This window comes from Hydractinia symbiolongicarpus, chromosome 1 (assembly GCF_029227915.1).
Source record: "Hydractinia symbiolongicarpus strain clone_291-10 chromosome 1, HSymV2.1, whole genome shotgun sequence".
In the NCBI taxonomy this organism is placed as follows: domain Eukaryota; kingdom Metazoa; phylum Cnidaria; class Hydrozoa; order Anthoathecata; family Hydractiniidae; genus Hydractinia; species Hydractinia symbiolongicarpus.
The window spans coordinates 30037584-30061179 of record NC_079875.1 but is presented as its reverse complement, the minus strand read 5'-3'; the positions used below and the strand labels follow the sequence as shown (position 1 = coordinate 30061179).

The following is a 23596-nucleotide window of genomic DNA, read 5'->3' as shown; positions in this document are numbered from 1 at the left end:
TCACGTGTTTTCTCAGAGTAACATTCATCCTTTGCTAGCTTCAATGCACTAGCGTTTACATATTTCTTGAAGTATAGAGGATGTAGCAACTCTTTAGGGGTCTTTTTCACATTTTGTGATGTCGAAGCAATGGCAGAATCAGTATTTGTGGGTGCGTGTTTTACATTACGATGTCTGGTTAAACCACGTTGACTTTTGCATACTTTTTCGCACTCAGAACACTGAAATCCCGCGGCAGGAACCTCATCATTGATTTAATCAACTATTCCCTCGAACTCTCCAGTAAAATCTGTATTATTTTCGAGAATATTCTCCTCAACTATCAACAAAATAGCATCCAAATCTTCATCTCCAAAGTAATCTTCGGCTGCGGCAGCCATCTTGCTGATTTTAGTGTATTGGCGCCTTTGCTAATTCAAAATGGCTTTATCCTTATTTTTCTGCTTTGCTCTTTTTGTTAATATAGACCATAGATATTAAATAAATTTTGCTCGCTTTAAGAGGCTTGATGATAACACAAAATATGTCTTCTGCTTGCACCTGCCATATTGTTAACACTTATATGACTGCATTTTTTGTCTGTTGTCGGCAAATATATACTACTACCACTTGTCGCAATGAACACTTTTTAACCTTAAAGGTTCCACGTGTGTCAAATTACTTCTATAAACAATGATTAATCAAGTTTTCAACTTATTTTCAGGCTTTTTTTAAATACAGTTGTTTTGCATCAAAATGTCCCTATCGAAAATGTATGCATATGCACATTTGAGACATAAAGAAATTCAAATTACCTTTGCTATATAGCATTGCAAATCCTAAAAAATAGCCAAAAGCACAATTTTACCTCCCTCGTGGCGTTATAATGCAGTTCGGGCGTTAAAGGGCGTAAAAATGTCGAGAATTAAAATCAATAATATACAAAGATCATTTAGTGGTAAAGTCATCAAAATTGTAACCATTGTTACCAAAATTAGAAAGATATAGGTTTTTCACTGCCGTTGCTTTTGCAACAAAAAGCTTAGTTGACTGTTGGTGTCATTTATTGTCAACCTCATGTGAGTTAAAACTCTACGGCAAGTTTAAAGTCAATCGTGCTGGACAATAAAAAATTACGGACAAAAATCCAGGGGTGGGGATATGTTTTGAATCGTTGATCTTTTAAAGCATTATGGACAATCACGAAATAATGATGATGGAGATAAACACGATGATTTTCGACTTGTGTCTAGATATTTCGCTGGCTCTTGCCTGCCTCGTGCAAGGAAAAGACATCTTTGACAAAAAAACCATCCGTCTCTAAACGTCGGACTTCTGTTATTGATTATTATAACTTAAATCTGCTAAAAACATGTTTAGCATTCTTTTTTTTTTTGCAAATATCCGAAACTTGAGTGATATTAAGTGCAGCAAATCTGCCTCATTTGTAAAACTTTGTTAAAGTCCTACAAGTCTTTAAGCTATTTGGCAAAGTTAAAGTACACATGGGGAAAAAGGGTTCAACGGATAATATTTGCAAAAATTAACTTTTGTAGATTTTTTTAACATTTCCGATTTTTTTTGGAATTCGTGCATATAACAGAACGGGCAGATTTGCTGCAATGTTGCTTTTTTACAAGCTCTTGATTAAACTCTAAATTCTCAGTGTGCACTTGGATACACTAAAAGAGAATTTTCATATCGATTCTATAATGTCTGACGCATACCTATGCCAAAAATTAGAGTGAACAAATTATTTTTTCGGGCCATATAAACGCTCTAAATACGCATTGAAATCGGCCCACTTTTGATACACCTACCTGACATTAGTTAACAACATGTTCACTTGACATTTTTTTTAAATTAATGTTTTTATGGGATAGTGAGGCGATGATATTAAAAAATAATTTAACCATCAAAAATGATTGAAAAATATCTCTTTAACCGTGAAAAATAGAAAAATAACCCTGATTGTCAAAGTGCAACCCTTTTGTCGGGCAGAAATGCTGCCTCTAAGGTACATTAATGTTAAAATTACTCAAACGGCACCGGTGAATCCAGATTTCGAATATTAAATTTTAAAGTATGAAGTCTGAATTTTCATATTCAATCACTACTTTTTGTCCATGACGTAATTATGTGATTTCTGGCCAAGTTTTTATAAGTTGCAACATAACTGCCCTTCCATGCATATGCTAATAATAATAACAATAATAATAATAATAATTCAAATTTTCAAAAACACCCATTGGGGGCGTGCTGTAGCTATTTCGCCCTTTTACCACGGTAAATTCCATGAGTTAAAACCACATTTTACATTTGGGGCTGCTGATGGAGGCTTACATTATAGAAAAGAGCTTTACATTGAAATTATGGGATCAGGTAAAAGATTTAAATTTGGGAGAGCTAGAAAAAGACGCTATTACGAGAGAAAAAATGTTTCTGGGACAGATTCAAGTGCACAAACACATGAGGAATTGAATCACAATCCAGATAAGAATACACAACAGCCTGAAGATGCTAAAAATGCAGCAAACGCTTCAGCGTCTACAAATAAGATTAATTGGTCTTCTCTTATCATTAACCAAGAAGAAGGTACACATTCTAACTATGAATGCAACATACTGATCGACACAGACCTTCTGCTTGGGTTACTTTACTTTGTAGCTATATGCCCAAGCTGCATTCTGCGATCAACATTCAGCATGATGTACAAAAGAAGGAAGGACTTTCGCATGCTCTGTGTCTGAAATGTAATAAATGTGATTGGGAAATGAACTTTCAAACTTCTTGTGAAGTATTACAAGAAGATGGAGAGAGAGGTAGGAGGTCATATGAAATCAACTATCGAGCCATTGTGGTCATATTGCCTTGAAAACATTGTGCACGATAATGAATATGCCACAACCAATGAACTCAGATTCTTTTGAATCCATGAATGAAGAATTACATAGTTCTTATGTTGCCACAGCCAGGAACCTAATGGTTAAAGCTGAAAATGAAATCAGAAAAGACATACTGAAATACAATTGTCAATATAGAAGAAAGTACGGATGGATCTTGGCAGCGTCGAGGTTACGCATCCTTAAATGGAGTCGTGACAGAGATATCACACGTGTCGACGTTGACATTCTCTATGCAGTGTTTGGGAGAAGAGAAAGCAATCTGAGGGGTAAAACTTCTTTCTAGAAAGGGACTCTTGACTGATAAAGTCATAAATAAATTGCAAAATTATTACGGTATGGCAATACGCCAAATTACAGACAGCAGCTATAAGTCGACGCTATTGTGACGACAAAGTGTTTCAAAAAAGGAGACTTTTTACTCGAATATGCTGACCAATTGTTCACAGCAAAAGAGGAAAAAAAAGACATTCTGTGTAAACAACAAGGCTATGGATGTTGTTTGTTTTACTTTACCTATAATAGTAAACATTTATGATAGGCTTAATTTTACAGTTTTAATTAAGCTAAACAAAATAAGTAACAATCATGAAAATGAAATGCCACCTTGTCAAAAATGAACATATGAGCGCTCATTAAACCAACAGGAACTTTAAAATGCATCAATGAAAATAAATAGTTTCCAGTATCCTAAACTGTACTGTTAGCCAAGAAAGAATGGACCTATTATATTGTAATGATTTGCAACTGCTTTATTTGTGTTTTTTTAGCAAAATAAAGAAAAATGGAAAACACCATTGATTAAAAACTTGGTAAGTGTATTATTATTATATTCATCGCATTCATGAATAAACAAATAATCGCAAATTTTATCTTTTTAGTCGCGCTTCAAGCTGATCTTATTACTCACAGAATTGCGCATCCCGGTTCAACAAGTTACAGGTCTTTTTGGTCGTTGGATCAAACCGGGGGGAGTGGAATGGACGGGTTATGATCCAACGAAAACGTCACCTGATTCAAAATTGAGTAAGATATTACTTTTCCAAAATTTTAAATTTTCGTGTTTGGGTTTAAACTTCAGTATAATTTACTTTATGTAACTTATTGGATTAACCTTTCTATTATTTTTATTTTAGTGAACGTCTGGAATCAATTTTTGGAGTTTCGGCTCCGCCATAGTGGCCCAATTAACGAGGAGTCGTTAGGCAGTTGGGTGCACAACGGAGGAAAGAAGTTTCCCAGTAGTAGAGGTTCCAGTGGTCGTGGTAGCCAAAGGGTTAGTGGAGGTCGTGAAGGTCGCGTTAGACCTTATCAATGTGTTGTTGTTTTACGTTAAATAAAATAATTTTATTTATTACCTTCATCCCTTTACATTCTCTTAATTTGTCTACATGATGTGAAGGGGACAGTTTTGTGACCTTGCCTTGTGCCTATTCTTGCCGTGCCTTATCGCTCTCCTTGGCTTCCCAGTCCTCTCTGTTAAACTAGTACTAATAAACGGGAAATTACAAAAACAATTGAAAATTTCCTTGGCTGTTAATGTTAAGATTTGACCACATTGACACTCCTTTTAATTTACGGTTTGCCCTAGACAATCGTATGAGAAAACTGGATACCATTCTAGTTTAACTTACCATTTTGTAGTATTCTCTGATAAATTGTGTCGCAACCCGCATGGAATATTGCGTCGAGAACAAATTTCCAAGTAAACATTATCCGTATTTTGTGTAAAAAGAGTTGGACACATTTTGGTTATACATATACATACATATCGGAATAGATAAGTAGGAAAAACTACTAATTTTCCGTGGTGAGAATACTGACCGGGCTTTTTGATTGGTTAATGCCATTGTTTTTTGCTCACTTGGTCACTATCGAGATATCCTTTGTTTTGAGCGCAAATAGCCTCACTCACTTAAACAAACATAATTGATTCCTAAATTATTTTCATTCTTCTGCAGAAAAATATTTTAGCATATTTTTTTAGCATAATGTTTATAATTTTGATTCTAAATGCCTGTCAAAAATTTGTGACATCGAAAGTTGCTAATGATCGCTAAAAAGGTTTAAACTGTTTTAACTCCTTTGTGGATCTTAGCGAACAACTCATTTATGTTGCGCAATTTTAGGTAAACAACCTTATGCGCATGCTCACATCCCAATCGCTAAAGTCAGGGCGACCAAAAATCGCTCAAAGGAGATCAATCTTTAGGGATTTGCTCTGATATTTGTTGGCTGTTAGAGCTTACCTCCCACTTGTTCAGCATCTAGGAGATAGACGATGTCATAATTTTGCATAACCAGTCCAAAATCGTGATGGAAAACAAATACGGATTTTTTTTGAGAAAATGAAAAGATTCATATATAAATTGAAGTTGACACCCTTTAATAAAGCCTCATTGATTAGGCTAGAGTGCTCATAAAAACCAATTATAATAAATTTCCTGGCTGTTAAGGGTAAAATGTGACCACATTTGTTTGGGTTTGATCGGGACATTCATATTAGAAAACTGTATTTTGACGTTTTTGAAAAGCACAGTAAACTAGACTTTACTGTAAACTTCTACTTATAAGATTCAACTTTATGCAAAATTATGCATCAATTTATGCCAGCTTGGTCTAATGGCTATAACACTCTTACAAATGAGAGATTCAGGAATCAAATCCTGGACAGGGCTAGGAAAAACATGATTATCTTGCACCTACAACAACCAGGTAATCATGAGCATATGATATAGTCATATTGAGGGAAACAGGTAGGTCTCTGTCCTAAACATAAAGGAACTTCTCTTAGACAGTCTCATTCTTACAGGAAATTAGTATCAGTGACTGCAAAAGAAATTGATAGTGAAAAGGATACGAGCAGAGCTCTGCAACTGCAGATGCAAGGAAGTTGGACCAGATGGGACAACTATATTAAGAACGACCTCTCCTTGAAGTCTCTGCTTGCCATGGAACCAAACCTGTTGTCGTTCTGTTTAAGCTTAACCTACGATGTTCTTCCTTCTTCAAGTAATTAAAGGCGTTGGCGTATATGTATCGAATCCTTCTGTTTCTTGTGTGGAAAACAAGTGTGCACTACAGCTCACATTTTAGGGGCCTGTAAAACTGCTCTAACGCAGGGTAGATTCAGGATTCGTCACGACTCTGTCTTGCGCGAACTTTCACAGTCGATCACCACATTTTCCAAATCTATTTCCTCTCCCGTAAAGCACCTAAATAATATAAAATTTGTTAAAGCAGGCAGTCACCCCTCTAGCTAAAAATCAAAAGCGGTAAGCCTTTTGCATCTTGCCACTGACTGGTTATTTCTTTTATATTTAAATGGTGAACTTATTTTTCCTGGTCATGTTGCTATAACAGGAAACGTGTTATTTTAATTGAACTTACTTGCCCTTGTAAGGAAAACATGGAAACCTGGCACTCCAGAAGGCCCTATAAATACATCCCTTTGACAAATATTATCGAGCATAATGGATGGCAAGTAAATCTGCTCGCAATTAAAGTGAGTGCAAGTGGATGTTGCTCTCGGTCGGTTGCATTTTGTTTAAAAAGGTTTGGTATCACAAACAAAGAAGCTTTTCAAGCCATTCGCAAATTAGGCGACGTTTGTATGAAAGCATCCTTTGGCAATTGGCTAGCCAGGAACTTTTTTACGTAGAACCAAGGCAGCTGCAATCTTGCGTCAGGCTCCACATCTTTGCCCCCCTTCTATTGATAAGGGTTACAAGCCCGCAGCAACGACAACAGCATAACCAACAAAGGCCAACATCGGCTAAAGGTCAATTACACCCGGACCCAGAACCGCCTACCAACAGAACTCCAGAAAACCAACTCATGCTGACTTCATTAATATAGGGAATACATGCTATGCTAATTCTATCCTGCAAACATTATCTGTTACTCCTGCACTTTGTTCGCAAAGTGCACCAGAGTCCTTTTTTGTTCCCCCCTGGCCAAGTCCGTCTTGCAGACTATGTCTCTGTTGTCTAAATCCACCTCAGTTATAGACCCTTCCGCCTTTCTCCGTGCGTTACAACGTTAGATGTTCAACGCTAGGAACAAACTATTCAATATTAACACACATCAGGATGTTCCTGAGATTCTACCTTATGTATTGAATGAGTTGACAGGGTCATCAGTCATCGCGAACAATATTATTACCAACAAAGTAAGCAATGCAACTTGTCACTGAAGACAACATGGTGTCGGAAGTGGGATGAACGTAACTCATACAAATATGAAACACTCCACCTGCACATTAGACCTTTGATGGGAACTTGAGGGAACACTGGAAGAAATGGAAATAAGAACTGGAATTCTACCATGTCACTAGAGGAAAGGATAGCAAGTCAACAAAAGTTAAGTCAATTATTTTGTTAACATGCATAGGTCCACAAGAAAGAGAAATTTATAACACATTTTCATTTAATAATGATAAGGAGGCTATGGACTTTGACGTAATCATAAATAAATTTAATGGATACTGCTTAAAAAAAGGAATGTTACCTTATTAAGACAGAAGTTCTTCACGTACAACCATAACAGAGGACAATCGCTTGCTGAATTGTTTGTACAGTTATTGTGGAGCAAAGCGGAGCTCATTTCCTCATTAAATAAGGCAAATATAAGGGAAAAGTAAGGACAGTGGAGAGTATATAGCATTTCAATACGATTTCGTCCCTACACATCAAAAATATTAAACTTCGGTCGAAAACCAGTGCCATTCAGCAATTTAATATGGTCATTCTCTAGTACTGTTTTTAGTTAGCGAGATAACGTGTTGTTTTGGGGGGAACGTCTATGGAGTTTTAGTGTTTTTTAAAGATGATGCTAATCGTAGATAGCTACCTAGAAACAAAATTTTTCAAATAAGAAGTGGAGGTTATGTACCTACGTAATTACTTTTTTTAAAATGTTATGGACTCCTTCCTTTGCCTTACTTACAACGAAAAAAAATAATTTACAAAGAGGTGGCAAGTCACCGCAATGATGAACTCAACCTGTTTGGTCTTTGGAAATAAGCTAGAGGTTGTACTCCTCTAGAGAAAATGCCTCCAAAAGCACAATTCTCCCTTTTTACAAGGAATTAATTCAAAAAATATAAAAAAATAAAAAGGACACAACACATTTGAAAAGATGAACAGAACTTTAACCAAGGGCAGATAGGTTTCGACCCATGTTTCTGAACCTAAGTACCCTGGATGTCTAGCTGGGTCACTTCGAAGAGGTCCGCGGACGGTCATCAGCAGAAACTAGACATCCCTATCTTCCTAAAGTAAACTTTGACCACTTTCTGCTCAACTGTGCTATTCTTTGTTTTTAACTCAGGTAATAAGCGGAGTCGTTACTCTCCAAAGACAAGATCTTGTGTGATCAAACCCCCCTGCTAATATATATATATATTTTAACCAGGGTAATAAGTGGAGTCGTCACTCTCCAAAGACAAGACCAAGTATGATCAAACCCCCTTGGTAGCTTATTTTTTAATTGATTTTGTTTTATTTTTGACTGGGGTAATAATGAAGACTGGTACAGTCATCTGTTAAAAAATTTTGTTAACATAACTATCAAAATTATGGAATATGTGAAGAAGACATAAATAACTTATCCTAAGATTACTAAAATGAGCATTGTATCATAAACCACAAAGCATATCAAACCTTAACATTACACAAACCCTACCACACTTTGTGCACTTGTGTAGAGCACCACCTACTACACCAACAAATATTTGCGGAGCGCAACCAACCGCCACAGCAAAAATATCTGATAATGCAAAGACTAATCCCAAAATACAATGTTCGAAATGACATAACCATGTAGAAATATCCAGCAATGTATTGAGAGACATGAACCTAGCACAACTCTGCCACAGTTTATGCTCTAGTGTAGAGTGCCAAACTACACTTCCAACGAACTAACGGAGCGCTACCAACCGTCACAATCTTAACTATCAATACAACAACATACATTTCAAGCAACACAATTCAGAAAAAGAGAACATATATTAATTTTTTATTTTTACTATTTTTATTTTTTATTTTTTTAAAAACACTTTAATTATATCAACACCCCCAATCCTATCCAACCTAGTATATCAGCAGTTTCGAACCCTTTCACAGAACTAGCTGATATACTTAGAAGCTGAGCGGGTTCACCTTAACTAAGGTCCCTGTAAGGGTCATCTGCAGTGACTAAGCTCTCTTTCTTTCACTTAAACCAGGGTGTAATATTACGTTTTTATATATTCAGTGGACTTTCACTACCTGATTAAAGAAATCTCTAGAGTTAAGTGCAAATCTTTTAAGTATGTCATGACGACCATACATTTTGTTAAGCACTTTATGAACCTTATCCAACTTGGCACCTTGCTGAAATAACAATAGGGAGTGATCTATATAATAATACACCAGTTCCGTGTGTCTGTGACAGGCAAAGCTGATGTTGTTTTTTCTAAAGAAACAGTCGCAGTAACATCTCACTTTTGCTAAACTTTTATTTTAGTCTGTGTTTTGTGTGCTTTTTAAAATTGGTGTACCACACGTAGGTGTCTTGGGACCACTAATATTTCTGTTCCTCATCAATGATGTTGATAAAAAATATCAGACACAAAAACTTCAAATATTTTTCTGATAAACGGTAAAGTCGAGCTAGATTGACAGATGTACATATTTAACATGGCTAGCCTCACTAATATCCAGGGATATACTCTGTCTATTATTTCCAGGAGGGGCCATGGCTTAGATGGAGAGTCCTAGAGTATTTAATGCTCGTTTTGAGCTACGCAGACCTAATTAGGGCCCGCGCTCTACTAGACAACTCCCGGCAACATCCAACGGCCCACACATGCAGCCATCTACCCAATTACTCTCACATGGGTTACTCCAGGGCTATGGTAACCTTCATTTGCCCATGTTGAATTGCCGTGAATAGGAATCGAACCCGGGTCTCCCGCAGAGAGTACGAGAGCTATAACCACTAATCTACGGCGCCATAAAGCTGTTGCAGATGTCTCTAAACCATAAGGACGCCGTAACAGATTCTATCAATGGGCTGAATACTCCAACATGAAAATTAAAGAAAAGAAGAGTCCATATACTTACGATGAATGTAAACCCCCTTTGAGACGAATAGTATTATTGCTGGCGCTTCTGTTAGCTTCGTAAAATTGTTGGCAATAGACATAATCGTGTAGCAAAACGTTTGCAAAAGTATTGCGCCAATAATGTCTTGTTATGGTCTGGCTGAATTAAAAGCGGACCTAACAACCAGTATAGAAAGTGTTGCGGAGAGGTTGCCAAGGCAAAGGCATTAAGCACGGCAAGGAAAGGGCACGGCAAAGGCAGGCAAGGAAACAGGAAGAGGAATCAGCAAGGCAGGGGTAGGCAAGACAGGGGTAGCAAGGAAAGGGCACGGCAAAGGCAGGCAAGGAAACAGGAAGAGGAATCAGCAAGGCAGGGGTAGGCAAGGCATGGGAGGCACAGGCAAGGGTACAGTAGGCAGGCACCAGAAACGGCAAAGGAAGAGTAAGGGTGTATTATTAAGCAGGGCAAGGTAAGGGCACGGCAAAGAAACAGGAAACAGCAAAGCAGGGATAAATTAGGCATGGGAAGCGTAGGCAAAGGCATTAAGGACGGCAAGGAAAAGGCACGGTAAGTACCGGCAAGGCAAGAGAAATGTCTGCTTTATGTAGGTTCCCTTTATTTAAACCCCTTCTATTAAGCCCCCCGTCTAAAACCTCCCTAATTTATCCCCTCCCCCGCGGGGGCTAAAAAGAGGAATTACGGTATTAGTATTAGAGGTGTTAGAAAAAAAAAATCTGAGATAAGATGTATAATTTTAACCCTCTTTCCCCACCGGTCTAGCTATCCAAGCGAGACATAAAAATTATGCTTTGTAACAATTGTGGTTTCTAACAGCGGTATTTTATGAATAGCGATAACGTAATTGGGACTAAAGTTTTTCTACTCTTACCCTCACCCTATAAGAACAAAAAACGAAAGGACAATTGGGCAGTTAATTAATGAAGTGCGGAGCAATCATATACTTAAATCAACACCTTTTAATCTAATGTGGAAACAACTTAAAAAGAACTAGTCGGTGGCCCGTGGAAAAATCCACGGTTCGTCCGTCTTTTTTATACAGCACTGCGTGCGTCTCGCTACTTGCGCAGCTAAGCTACCATTTTGCGTTACAGACAGAAGGACAGACGTAAACGGGTATTATAATATAGATAAAAACGATTAAATGGAATAGAATTCTTTAATTCATACTAATAAAATAAAGTAATAAATAATTAGAAGGGTTAACCTTCAGTAGAACGAGAGGAGAGCAACTTCGAAGTCTGTGTCTCAGGCGGATGTTAACTGAAGCACTTGCTATAAAACGTAATTGACGAAGAAACAGGAATTATAGGATTTACGGGACCTTAAAAAATCAATGCTACAAATGATTGCACGATGAAACTTTGTAGACAACTCATAACAATTTTAACTATCTTTATTGTGTATATCACATCACAATCTCTCGTTTGTATTTTGTGGACCGGAAATGATGACCATTTTACCCAAATACCATTTGTAGTGTATATCCGCGTATATTTTACATATTAGACCGTTTAGTTACTCAAAAATTACTTTTGTCACTGACTTATGGAGTACGAAATTCTAAATCAAAAGGACTTGTTCTTGTTGAGATCTTACGTCATTCTACTAAAGGTTAACAGACGAAATTAAAAAAAAACAAAAAAACATTAGTAAGGTCTGATACGACCCCCCCCCCCCCCCCCCGACCCCCCCGACCACGTTGACCTCCACGACCGCGTCGGCCACCACGACTGCTTCCTTCACCCTTGCTTTTTCGGAATTCTCTTCCGCCATTATGGACCCAACGTCCAAACACCTCAGCCTCCATTGAACCACTGTGGGTCAATCTGTACCTTAGAAATCGAGTCCAGACATTCACTAAAGGAAAAATAAAGGAAAGGTTAATTCAATAAATTTCATAGATAAAACTGAAGTATATATACCATAGTTTAATTACGTAACACGAACTTTGAACATTTGAAAATTGATATCTTACTTAATGTTTCCGTGGCATCTTCCCCCTCCGTCCATTCCACACCACCTTGCTTGAGCCACCGGCCAAACGATCTGTACCCCGTTGACCCGGGATGTTTAATACGGTGCTCGATGAATTTACCATAAAGCGCGACTTAAAAGGACGAATATTTGCGATAAGTTTTTTATTCATGCATACGACTAATGATAACAATAACGATAATATACTTACCAAGTTGGCAATCAATTTGACCTTCAATTTGACCTTCCATTTTTTGTTATTTTTTGTTTTGCTAAAAAATACAAATGAAGCAGTTGCAAAAATCACAAAACAGGCCATTTTTTCTTCACTTTTATTTTGATTTCGGATACTTTTAGTTTGTATTTGTTTATGTAGCGCTCTTATGTTCGGTAACCACCAGTCTTTGGAGAGGAGGGTTAGTATTTTTGGTACATATAATATCAGAAAAGGGGGTCTAATTGGAAGTAATTAAGATTTACTGCTAGGGTGCTTTTAGGTACTTCATAATTTCCCGCAAACTACAGCATGCTCTATTTCGGTATTTATATTTTTTTACAGATATGTTATCATTCGGTCCCTTGATAATCTGGTTCAGACGATATAGTCAAATAATTCAAAAAGCCTTCTATATACTTGTATTTTTAATTTAATACAACTTTTCACAAAATTGATTTTTTCTCTCTTCTTTAACTGTTAACGTTAAAATTTATGATCTATTATATATAGTGCTAGGTAATTTAGGAAAATAATAATGAAAATCGTGACAAAATAGAGACATATCTAAGGCCTACTTTATACAGGTATAATAGCATCGCATCAAAATGATTTCAACAGACCAGTACGTATGCAGAAGATGTTATAATGTAAATAGGCAATCAGCTTCCTGTCACTGAAACATCGTACTAGATCTGAATTCCACACGACATTAATGCGACTGTATAAACTAGACATAACAAACTAACAAGCTAAATATATTAACTGCAATACTTCTAATGAATTTTTCCAATATGCAAAGTTCTCATGAGCAACAACTATACTAATATTTGATATACACAGGGGCTGATCCAGAAATTTATTTTGGCGTCGATAGCGCCGCAGATAGAAAAACCTTTAGGGCAACAAAAATGCATGGCTTTAGCATATCGTTTTCTTTTTTAGTATAGAACATAGTTTCTTTATGAACATATATATCTTCTCTGTGATTGAAGATATATATATAAATATAATATGAGATATAAAATATCCAGAAAATAAGAAATAATGCAATTCTCAAGCATTTTAAATTATGTGTTTCTAAGTTGGGCGCCCAAATTAGATGTCCCCAAAATCGGTATACCGATGTCCAAATTGGCTTGGATCAGCCCTTGATACACAAGTAAATGTAACAAGTCTACTTTATAACGCTCACAATATGCTAGATAAAGCAAAAAGGAAAATATGACCTTATTGATACTAATTTTTCGCGCACCGGAAAAAAAATTATTATTTTGCGTAATAATTTTCGCGCAATAGTAATAGTAATGAATTTCGCGCGGATTTATTTTTATGCACAAAATTCAATTCCCCCAAAAATTCCGAGCTAAAAGTGACGGCCAAACCCTTCATATAGCCGAGCTTTCTAAGAATAGCCTCGTTTTCAAAATAATTATTTTCTTTAAATCTAAATAAAATCCAACTAGAATATTATATTGCTCTAAAAACTTCATTTTTGTCATGATATTTTGATATTCTATCTGAATATCTTTATTAGAAGAGCATAAAACGTTTATAAAATTTTGGATGACGTCATAATTATTATAATTTATGAAATTCGGGAAAGGTATTATATTTTTGCGCTTTATAATTTTCGCGCAAAACCTAACTTTTTTGCACAAATACGCAAAATTAGTACGAATAAGGTATTGAAATTCGTTTTTCAAAAAGAAGTATTCTACAAGAATGAATTTTTGCAAAATCGACAAAAACGTGCTAAATTAATTCCCTTATGGTAGCTAAATTTTTACTGACTAAACTCAAAAATAATCTATGTAGCAACTTATCTAGCCTACTTTATACGGCCATCTCGATTTGAATTCTAGGTGACGTTAATGCTGCCGTAAAAGTAGACCTAAGACACAAGTTTAAACTGTCTATTAACTGCAATACTCGCAAGGTTCTAACAATTTTTCTCACTTTGAAACTTCGTTGTGACTAACAACCATGAAGGATCCTATAACGGTTAAATACTATACTAATAACTGATATAAGTAAGGGGGATTATTTGAGGATTATGATGATTGAAAAATTGTGTAAATGCTAAAAAATAAAGTTAAGACAATTACATTTCCTAACACAGGCTAGAACTAAGCATCTATCACTTCCCACCCTCATTGCTATGATTTTAGAAAAAAGCTTGTAGAGTATATGCTTACCAAATAAATCCTTCATGTATGTTTCATTGATACCATTGCCAGGGTGCGTCATGGATACCATTGTTAGTGTAGAGAATTTTCCTAAATGATTTACAAATTTACATTATGAATTGCGCAGTCCAAAAATTAAATGACATGACAAGTATCATTTGGCCGTCCTAACTCACTGTGAAAGAGTAGTAATAATGATATGAAAAATTAAAAAAAAACTCACTGGCGGTACAATCTCTTAATAATGTCACATTTTATACAGAAGTGAAATTGAAACGAGTGTGGTTCCAAAATTGTTAAATTAACTTAAAAATTACATTACATAGTGAAAATGGCAGTCCCACCTATGAAATATAAAATTAATTAATAAGAGCTACTTATCTGGTTGTTTTTCATTTAAAATAACTGCCACGTTATATCTTCGATTAGAATTTGAAAAAACTTGCTAACGTCTTCTACAAATTCCTTGGAATTTTTATTATAGTACCTGAAAACAGGAAAAAGACAAAAGCGAGCAACAAAGGAACAGGAAGTGTACAGTATCAGTGAAATTACAAAATACATTAATTTTCAAATATTTGGTGCTAATTTGATTCCTTTTTAACTGATTGTACCTTATGCGTATAACTTATTTTTGTGGATTTGGCTGAAAACCGCAAAACTAAGTTCTGTGAAAAATTTAAAATCTCTTATCCGTAAAAATGTTCTATTTGTTCGTACTTCAAACCTAAACCTCAGACATTGAGTTCTTTGTTCCACATTTGAAAATACTTTTTTCTGAATACCTTTACTAATCTTTTGGCATGTGCAAAAATTTATTTCTCATATTTCTGGAAAACGAAGTCATCTAAAAATATAGCATTTTGGGCCAGCAACACAAAAAATTTTGTATGCATAAGGTATTAATTGCCGGTCTCCTCCATCCCCTTACAACCGGACCTATCCTCACCGATATATCTCTTTAATGTCCTCACATAATTTTTAGGTTTTTTCCTTCATGGTTTGAAATCAAGACTGTGTGATATCTTAGGGGATCATAGTATCATTATGGTCAGTTAAAAATTATTTTCATTGTTATATAGTGAAAGTCTTTCCATAGTACTGATTTTGAGGAATATTAAAATGTCAAATTTGAAATTTCAGGATTTACTGACATTGGTTACAAAAGTCAATGATGATGATACTTAATTTGTAAAATAAAAATAAAAACACAAAAATTGTTTTAGTGAACTTAGTAAAACTTGAAACTTAGTAATATGAACTCCCTGGGATAATTGTAAGTATACATACTATACACGGAACTAAATGTTTAGAATGTCATACACATTAACACATAAAATTTAGTACAAAAAAAGGGGAGGAAACCAAGAAGTGACCCACTTTTAAATTGACTTAGCTTAATGTTAAAAACCTTTTGTTTTACATTCTTAGAAGGAAAAAACACAAGAAGGTAAATCAACTCAAAAGTCAGGTTACAAACTTGATTATATTAGGGCCTTCAGTAACTTAAGACTTGGTATGTGTTAATGAGCATGTATTTTAGACAAAAAGCCTTGTAAATAAAAGATTTTTCAGTGTTAAATAAGGACAATTTAAATTTGATGCACAAATTATCAAAATTTTAAGAAACTCTGAGTGCACACAAATGCTTAGGCTTCTTACAAAAAACGAGGATTAATTTGCCTTTAAATTGAGTTTGTTGATAATAATCACACATCTTGATGCCTGATTTTAGGCAGAGTATTTTTAGTTTATTTTAACCATGATTCTTGGATACAGCTTACTATACATTGATATTAAATCGAGTATCTGACTTCGGCTTATTACATCCAATAATTACGAATTCATGGGCAGACGGTTGTTTTGAGAAACAACTATTCTGTCTGTCGAACTAAAAATGTTTACCATGATTCTTGGATACAGCTTACTACACATTGATATTAGATCAAGTGTTTGACTTCGGCTTATTACATCCAATAATTACGAATTCATGGGCAGACGGTTGTTTTGAGAAACAACTATTCTGTCTGTTGAATTAAAAATGTTTACCATGATTCTTGGATACAGCTTACTATACATTGATATTATAATCAAGTATTTGACTTCGGCTTATTACATCCAATAATTACGAATTCATGGGCAGACGGTTTTTATTTTGTTTATTTTCTAAATCAAAATTTTACTTCGCATATTGATTTCACAACAAATATATGAACATATACAATGTTTTTTAATGTATATTATCTGCAACATAGGTTAATTTCAGTTGTGATTATCATTATGATTGAGAAGTGCATATAATACATGAGCAATCTGCAGATGGTGAAGGACAAACTGCATCTTCAATATCATCATCGCAAAACTCGTCAAGGTCTTTCAGCAAGTTAATATACTTTACTATAGTGATATCAAATTTTTTGATGGTTTCATTTGATAATGCTTTCAGCCGTTGCTCTTCCTCTTGTCTGGCTTTCATACGAGGATGTGTATTAACGTACAAGAGACGTTCTTGAGTAATTGGCTCGACAAGTGCCCAATTCCTTTCTTTTTCGCATCTTGAAAATGCAGTGTAAGCTGTACCAAGGTTATTTTTTTCCATCTGAATTGATTGTTGTAACTTGATACGCATGTGGGCGGCAGTTTTACCATCTCCAATCGACATACCCTGACTTTTAGCAATTGTTATCGCATATCCTGGCATCAATGGCAGGCCATTTCTGCTGCAACAATTAGATTCACATCGACCTTCAACAGTAGTAATTGGTATCCATGTTGGATGTTCTGGAATCCATATTGGGCCTTTATAATTTGGGAAATCGACAATGACAGCTATAGGAAATTCAGGTGGTGACATATTTGGCGAATAAAGGATTGCAATTACTTTTCCCATCGCACCATTATTAAGACCGAGGCCCGTAAGACCTTTTTGGTTCTTAGTGAGTATTACAGTTGCACCAACTGCCATTAAAGATCTCAGCGGTATTTGACCCAGTTGCTTATTAGTCAAAGAGTGGTGTTTACCACGGCCTCTTGATGGAATTACAGCAACAGGCACACCAAGGCTAGCTAATTTATTGTGATTTTCCTCATTAACTTCATTCCATGTTTCCATCAATGTAAGGACGCGACCATGCGAAAAGTTACATTTTTCGGTTTGTGGCAAAGCATCTTCGTAACGACTATTTATATCTTGCCAGTCTTGTTGAGTGATCGATCCATTACGTATTCTAAGTAGTCGCTGCAAAAGAGCTAACTGATCTGGGCCTTGACGCATTGTTTCTGTAAGAACAATAACATCTTGAAACGAGCGATAGATTGCATAGCCAGCAAAGTTGATTGTCGAATCATCGTGTTTTGGTGGCTGATGTAGATCCAAAGCACGAATTGGTCCAAGCTGACCAAGGTCACCAAAGAAATTGACAGCTGGTACACCACCATAATAATTATCAAAGTCTCCCGTAGCCTCGCATAATCTTTGGCTGCACCAGGCCACAAGAAGCTTCGACTGCATGCTACGTTCATCAATATTAAGTTGAAATAATTTCAGTTCATTGTTTTCATGCATACCTGTATACTTTCTCAGCTTTCTTAGAGATACATCACCCAACGGATAGTCAGAAAGCTGGACAGAATTTAAATTCTTATCTTTTTTCAGTTTGTGTGGTGGTGGAGTCATTGAATGTATAGTGCGACCATTAGGTATGAGGACTGATGCTGCACCAGTTGGGGCCAAGTTCATAACAGCAGAATTTCGCTTAAAAATACGCCGAACGATTCTGGTGAGCGCAGTAATGATGAATGTTTTCCCAACACCAGCTGTTCCTTGTATTAATAAACGTAATGGCTGGGTACCTGTTGGCAAAGTTCCTTTTGCAACTTGCAATAAATGCTGAAGATTTATACCAATGACTGTTCTCTGTAATTCATTAGCATTTAAGATGTTTATTTGGGGTAAGGTACAATCATCAGCCAGCTGCAATTCATTTCTTTCTGCTTCTTCAGATATAGATTGTAACCATGTGTCAGCATTAATTGGCCATTGACTACCAAAACTTTGAATTGCATAATTATTCCAATCAAATGTAGGCCCTCCATTGGGAAGAACTTGTTGTACATCCGGCTCATTGATATCAGCAACGTGATGCCTTGCAATATCTCTCATTATCGCTCTGCCTATGTTCATTTGTGCAATGACTGAATTTTGGGAACTTTGAGAACTTGCATCTGTATATTGTGATGATTGACATGAAGACTGATTATCGGTTTCATTATTGATTACACGAGTGTGACTTTGTTTTCTCTCACTCTTTTTATCGAATGATTGTTTAGCCTCCTTCAATGCATCTATTAATATAGGGGGACAGTTTTCAGTTTGAACAAAGGAAGCCAAAGCAGCAGCAAATGACTCATGTTGTCCCTTCAATTCTTCAGTATTATGCCACGTTCCAACAGAAAATATAACGAGCATAGCTTTTGCATAGTCCTCAGTAACAGGCCAAACAGGTTTTGTAGATATTCCTGTAAAAACTGGCACGTGATCTACTTTGCAGGTACAATTACATTTCTTGCTCCAGTTCCATAATGATATTTCTGGCTCAGTTTCTCTACGCTTATCGCTCAAATATTTATCCAATGTGCTATTCTTTGTAACGGTTCCATCTTCACCAGACGTATCCAATGCTCGGAAGCCACTGATACCAATGTATCGAAAATTCCTGGTACATCTAGTCAAACGGCCACCACTATTAATAAAATCTGCCGCAGCACCTGGTACATCTACTAGGCCAGCAATTTTTTGAAGTAGTCGTTGAGCCAAATTTTTAACAGTGCTTCCATCAGCAGTGTTTTCAATGAGATGCCGATAAACATGTACCAAATCTTCAGTTGAGGCTGCCCCCTTGCAAGCATAACCAGCAATGTATTTTTGAAGAGCCAGAAGATCCTGATCGATAATGACTTGACTGTCACAATTTGCTAGCCAACTAAGCAGACGTGTTTTAACATGCATCATTAGGCGAGGATGATCGCGTGGTCCCTCATATCTAGGATGTTCCCCTTTTGTTATGACAGCATGAAAAGGATGAATCTCTTTGCCACTTGTTTTTTTGGTTTGTGGATCAAGATCACCAAAATGAAAACGACAGTACTTTTTTGGAGCGGTATCCTTTTCCTTATTATTCTTACGACGATAACGCAAACAACTGGAATTACAATTATGAAGACCTATTCTATTAACAAGATAAGTATGTTGCTCTCTTATACCACCTTCATGGTTAGCGACATCTGCAAGTTCTTGCGCCAATGGGTTATGGTCTGGAGGAGCTTGACTCCCTTCTGGTGTTGGCCATTGATTTTTGTTTGGAACCCAAGTTCTAATTCCAGAGGTATCTATAATTTCATTCCCCCCAGCAGGATGCAGTGAAGTGAAAAAATGTCATCACTGTCTTCATTTGTGGTTTGCAACCAATTTTGAAGTTCTTGTGCAGCAGTTTGGGATGCTTGTGAGTCAGGTACATCATTCGACAATCCATCCATGATTGTTTTGACCTTTTGAGCGTGTTTAGAGGACGATATAATTGCGTGACCATGTATCTCACCTCGACCTTTAGCGAATTCATATCGCCACCAACTATCATTATATTGAAACACTTTCTTGTTGACTGTGGCAAAGTAATTTATAGTCCTTGCATCAAAATACTGTGTGACGATATGAAGATTTTGTAGAATCATTTCCCGCTTGAATTTGCTGTCGTTTTCCATTTGTTGCCGCACAGTATCTTCTTTTAAATTGTTTATTAAGGCATGATACTTAATAAGTAATTCATGTAATGGTTTCCAATGGAATTCTGCACAACTGTTGGTATCAAAATAGCCCGGTAAATCGCCAAACTCCTTTCGTCTGAAAAACAATAGAGCATCCACTTTTTTTTTTTGGTTTCTCCAGTATTGATCAGTATTCACCAGGTTTTTTCCAATACTAATAATTTTTCGTGGAACTGAATCATCGTCATTTTGTAAATTATCTCTCAGTTCAGCAATTGTGAGATGTGCATCATTTAATTGTTGGGAAACAAGAAAGCTACCCTGCTGTAGTGCTTGCATTCGTAAGCGCATATTCAATAAGAAAAATTTTAAGTATGGATGACGCGCTACACGATTATCAGAACAATAATATATATGTTCGATGTATTCTTCAAAGTTAATTTTACTCAACCTTGGAACCGTTAAGTCACAATTTCCATTAATAAAAACAGTTGGGTATGCCATAGTAAAAAAAACCAGGAGTTTTTAATTCTCGAATAGGCTGCTTCCGTGTATATTCCAAATTTGCATTCGCAATTGTGCCATGTTCAAGAGCTTGATTAACTGCATCCTCAGAGCCCAAGAGCTTCTGCAGTATTGTTCGCAACTCTTTGTCAGCATCTTTAGATTCAAGTGGACAAACTAAACCAGAACGGGTTATACTTTCATCATCTTGAGGTAAGTTTTCCAGAAATTGATTTTCAGCAGGACCCTTGTCTTCCTCTGGTATAATATGTGGCATTTCAACAACAGGCAAGCCAGGTAATTCAGAACGCATCTCTGGTAAATTTTGAATGCGGTCATATTTTATCGAAACATCATTATAGTACTCATTCGGTAGGAACTGAAAGTAGCGTCCTTTTAAAGGTTTGTCAATGTGATCAGAGCCATTGTATAGATGTTCACTATTAGTATCTGGATATTCAGTGCCACCTTCTGGGTATCCAAAACACAGCCCTCATAATGCATTTTCAACTTTACCCCTTTGCACAGTATACTGTTGAACTGAATTTCGAGTTCCTTTTTTTTTAATAACCACTATTCCAACCTGAGATGGTAACGATGGCAATTATTTAGCAATTTGCATTCTCTGAGGAAAACTGATACAATGTCCTTTTGATGCAAGCATGCCATATCGCAGGAGGTGTATATTCATGATAACAGTGATACGACGAATCAATGCTACTTCCAGTATGGTCAAATTTTGAAGATATGGTGGTACCGGTAAAAAATGCATATCGTTATGGCGGATGTTATCGTGTAATGGGCCCAAATCATCATCATCAACTGACAGTATACCGGAAAATCTAGCAGGTGTTGTTACATTCTTTTTAAAACGACTAAGGCTCTCCCGATGACACCTGTCACACCTTTCATCGCTGAAAATTTTCCAAGGCTTTACCGTAATTGGTTTTGTTTCATTTTCTGCAGTAGGACTGATAGGGGGAGTAGCATGAAATACTGGCCGGGTTTCACGACAAGTTTTACAGGTTGCCAAGCTATGTAACTTCTCACCTTCCTCAAACTGTATTACAGCTGCCACAACATCAGGATTTTGATGAATGGTGGAGGTTTCATTTCCATAAATTTGATCTTGGTCAGTGGTCTGGTTGTCTGTGACAATTGTAGGCACTGACTGTGTGGTTGGTAAATTATTCACCTGGTTGTGTGTAATAATTGGAAGTGTATTAGGTGGCGGGGCACATGTACGTTTACAGGCAGGTGGTTTTTTCAAATTAGCATTTTTCTGCTTATCCATGGCTGTTTTAGAAACGGTTTTTTTGCAGCTATAACTTATTCGCCTGTGTCTGTTTATTGTTTCGATACTTGTTTCATTAACTTTAGGTTCTTCGTATTTAATATTTAACTGAAGACACTTTAGCTTTAAAGCAGGTTCTTTATTATAATTTGGCTTGGGTTTAGGCTTGGGTTTAGGCTTGGATTTAGGCTTAACTCTTGTTGGTATTATAGCAGTAGACATATAAGATTTCATTATTTTCTCTACTAGGAGGTCTTGATTTTGATTCAAAGTAGTAACTTTCTTTTCACCAGGTTTTTGATTGGTTATATTTTCAGGATATTTCGATGATAAACGAGGAATTTTTTTAGATGGACTAAGTGGCGTGGATGATGGAACAGAAGGATTGCTCACATTGTCATCAAAGACCAAGGATTGGTAGTGATTTTCATTAACCCTTCCAAGCAAAATAAAAGCACCAGCAGTGGTACCATCAGTCAATAGATGTGCCATTTGTTGTTCACCAGCAATATTATGTGTTTCATCATGAGTAGGACTAATAAGGGTATATGGGTGTATTGCAGTACTGGTATCAGATGTTATTAAAATGTTGACACCCAGCATTATTGAAGCAGCTCGTATAAAAATTTCTACAACATCAACAGTAGACCTTGACTGAATTTGTAAGTCGCGTTCCCACTCTTCAGGACTTATTGATAAAAAGTCTCTGTTATTTTGAAAAATGCTTAAGTTACTATTTTTGCGAACAAATTTGACCACGGCTGCTCGTAGTTGGAGGTGATTTTGAAAGTGTAGTTCAGGGGAGACAATTTGTCTGATCTCAGGACGATTAAGTTGTTGTACTACTGCTCTATAAAAGCAGTTGCCATCCCCTATTGTCAATTCTCGATATGTTATATTTGACAGACCAATACTTCTAGCATAAGCAACTATATGATCAGCAGAATTTGGCTGATTTAGAAGATGGGTGGCATAAGATTCCTGTAGCGATATTTGGAAGTCAATATCGTTGTTATTAAAGGGTCCAGGATTGCTTTCAACGTCACCAGATAACAATAACATTAATTTCAAAGATGCAAGATTGATATTACAGCTGAGACAACACATGAAAATTACTGAAATAAAAAGTTTCAAAAAACTATTGAAGTTGTTATTATCCACCTTGTCAAAAAGCATTTCTGCATGGTTGTGCAAATTCATTGTTTCATTTTTAATATTTTTGGAGTGGCTAGCAGCTACATTATAAAAGGAACCGATAGTGGCACGATATGCTTGGACAGATATCATGATTAATTTGTCTTGATTGCTCTACGATGGTACAATTGACTACAATGTGCACAATTTCTATGATGCTACGGTTGCTTCCTAGCTGCAGTTAGAACCTAAATCAGATATAAACAGAAGTATATCTTTTTCCTTGCCGACTGTGGCAATGTAGTTATAGTCCTTGAATCAAAATACAGGACAGAGCAGGGGACAAAAAATAAGATATAAACAGTAAGCTACAACTACTACGATATAGCTATCTAGCTAGCTATATAATAGTACGCCAAAATGCAGGGACACAGCTGGGGACAAAAAATCAGATATAAAGATGCACCTAGCTGCAGTTTACACCTAGCTGAATGTGTTTTGTTTACTAACACAAAAGAGACGGACAAAATTAT

At 36.3% G+C, this 23596-nt stretch overlaps 1 protein-coding gene and 1 long non-coding RNA gene across 2 annotated transcripts; both read right to left on the bottom strand.

Annotated features, from left to right (window-relative positions):
- Positions 1–11133: 11133 nt before the first annotated feature.
- On the bottom strand, positions 11134–15484 carry LOC130649258 (uncharacterized). The gene is made up of 3 exons (XR_008983027.1): positions 14378–15484; positions 12177–12237; positions 11134–12098 (listed from the first exon to the last, which is right to left on the bottom strand). It is a non-coding gene; the product is annotated as an uncharacterized LOC130649258 (long non-coding RNA).
- Positions 15485–16646: 1162 nt separating this feature from the next.
- Positions 16647–20482, bottom strand: LOC130629802 (uncharacterized). The gene is made up of 2 exons (XM_057443160.1): positions 19810–20482; positions 16647–19756 (listed from the first exon to the last, which is right to left on the bottom strand). Exons 1-2 carry the CDS (start codon positions 20480–20482, stop codon positions 16647–16649), a joined length of 3783 nt encoding a protein of 1260 aa, XP_057299143.1.
- Between the last annotated feature and the right edge of the window lie 3114 nt (positions 20483–23596).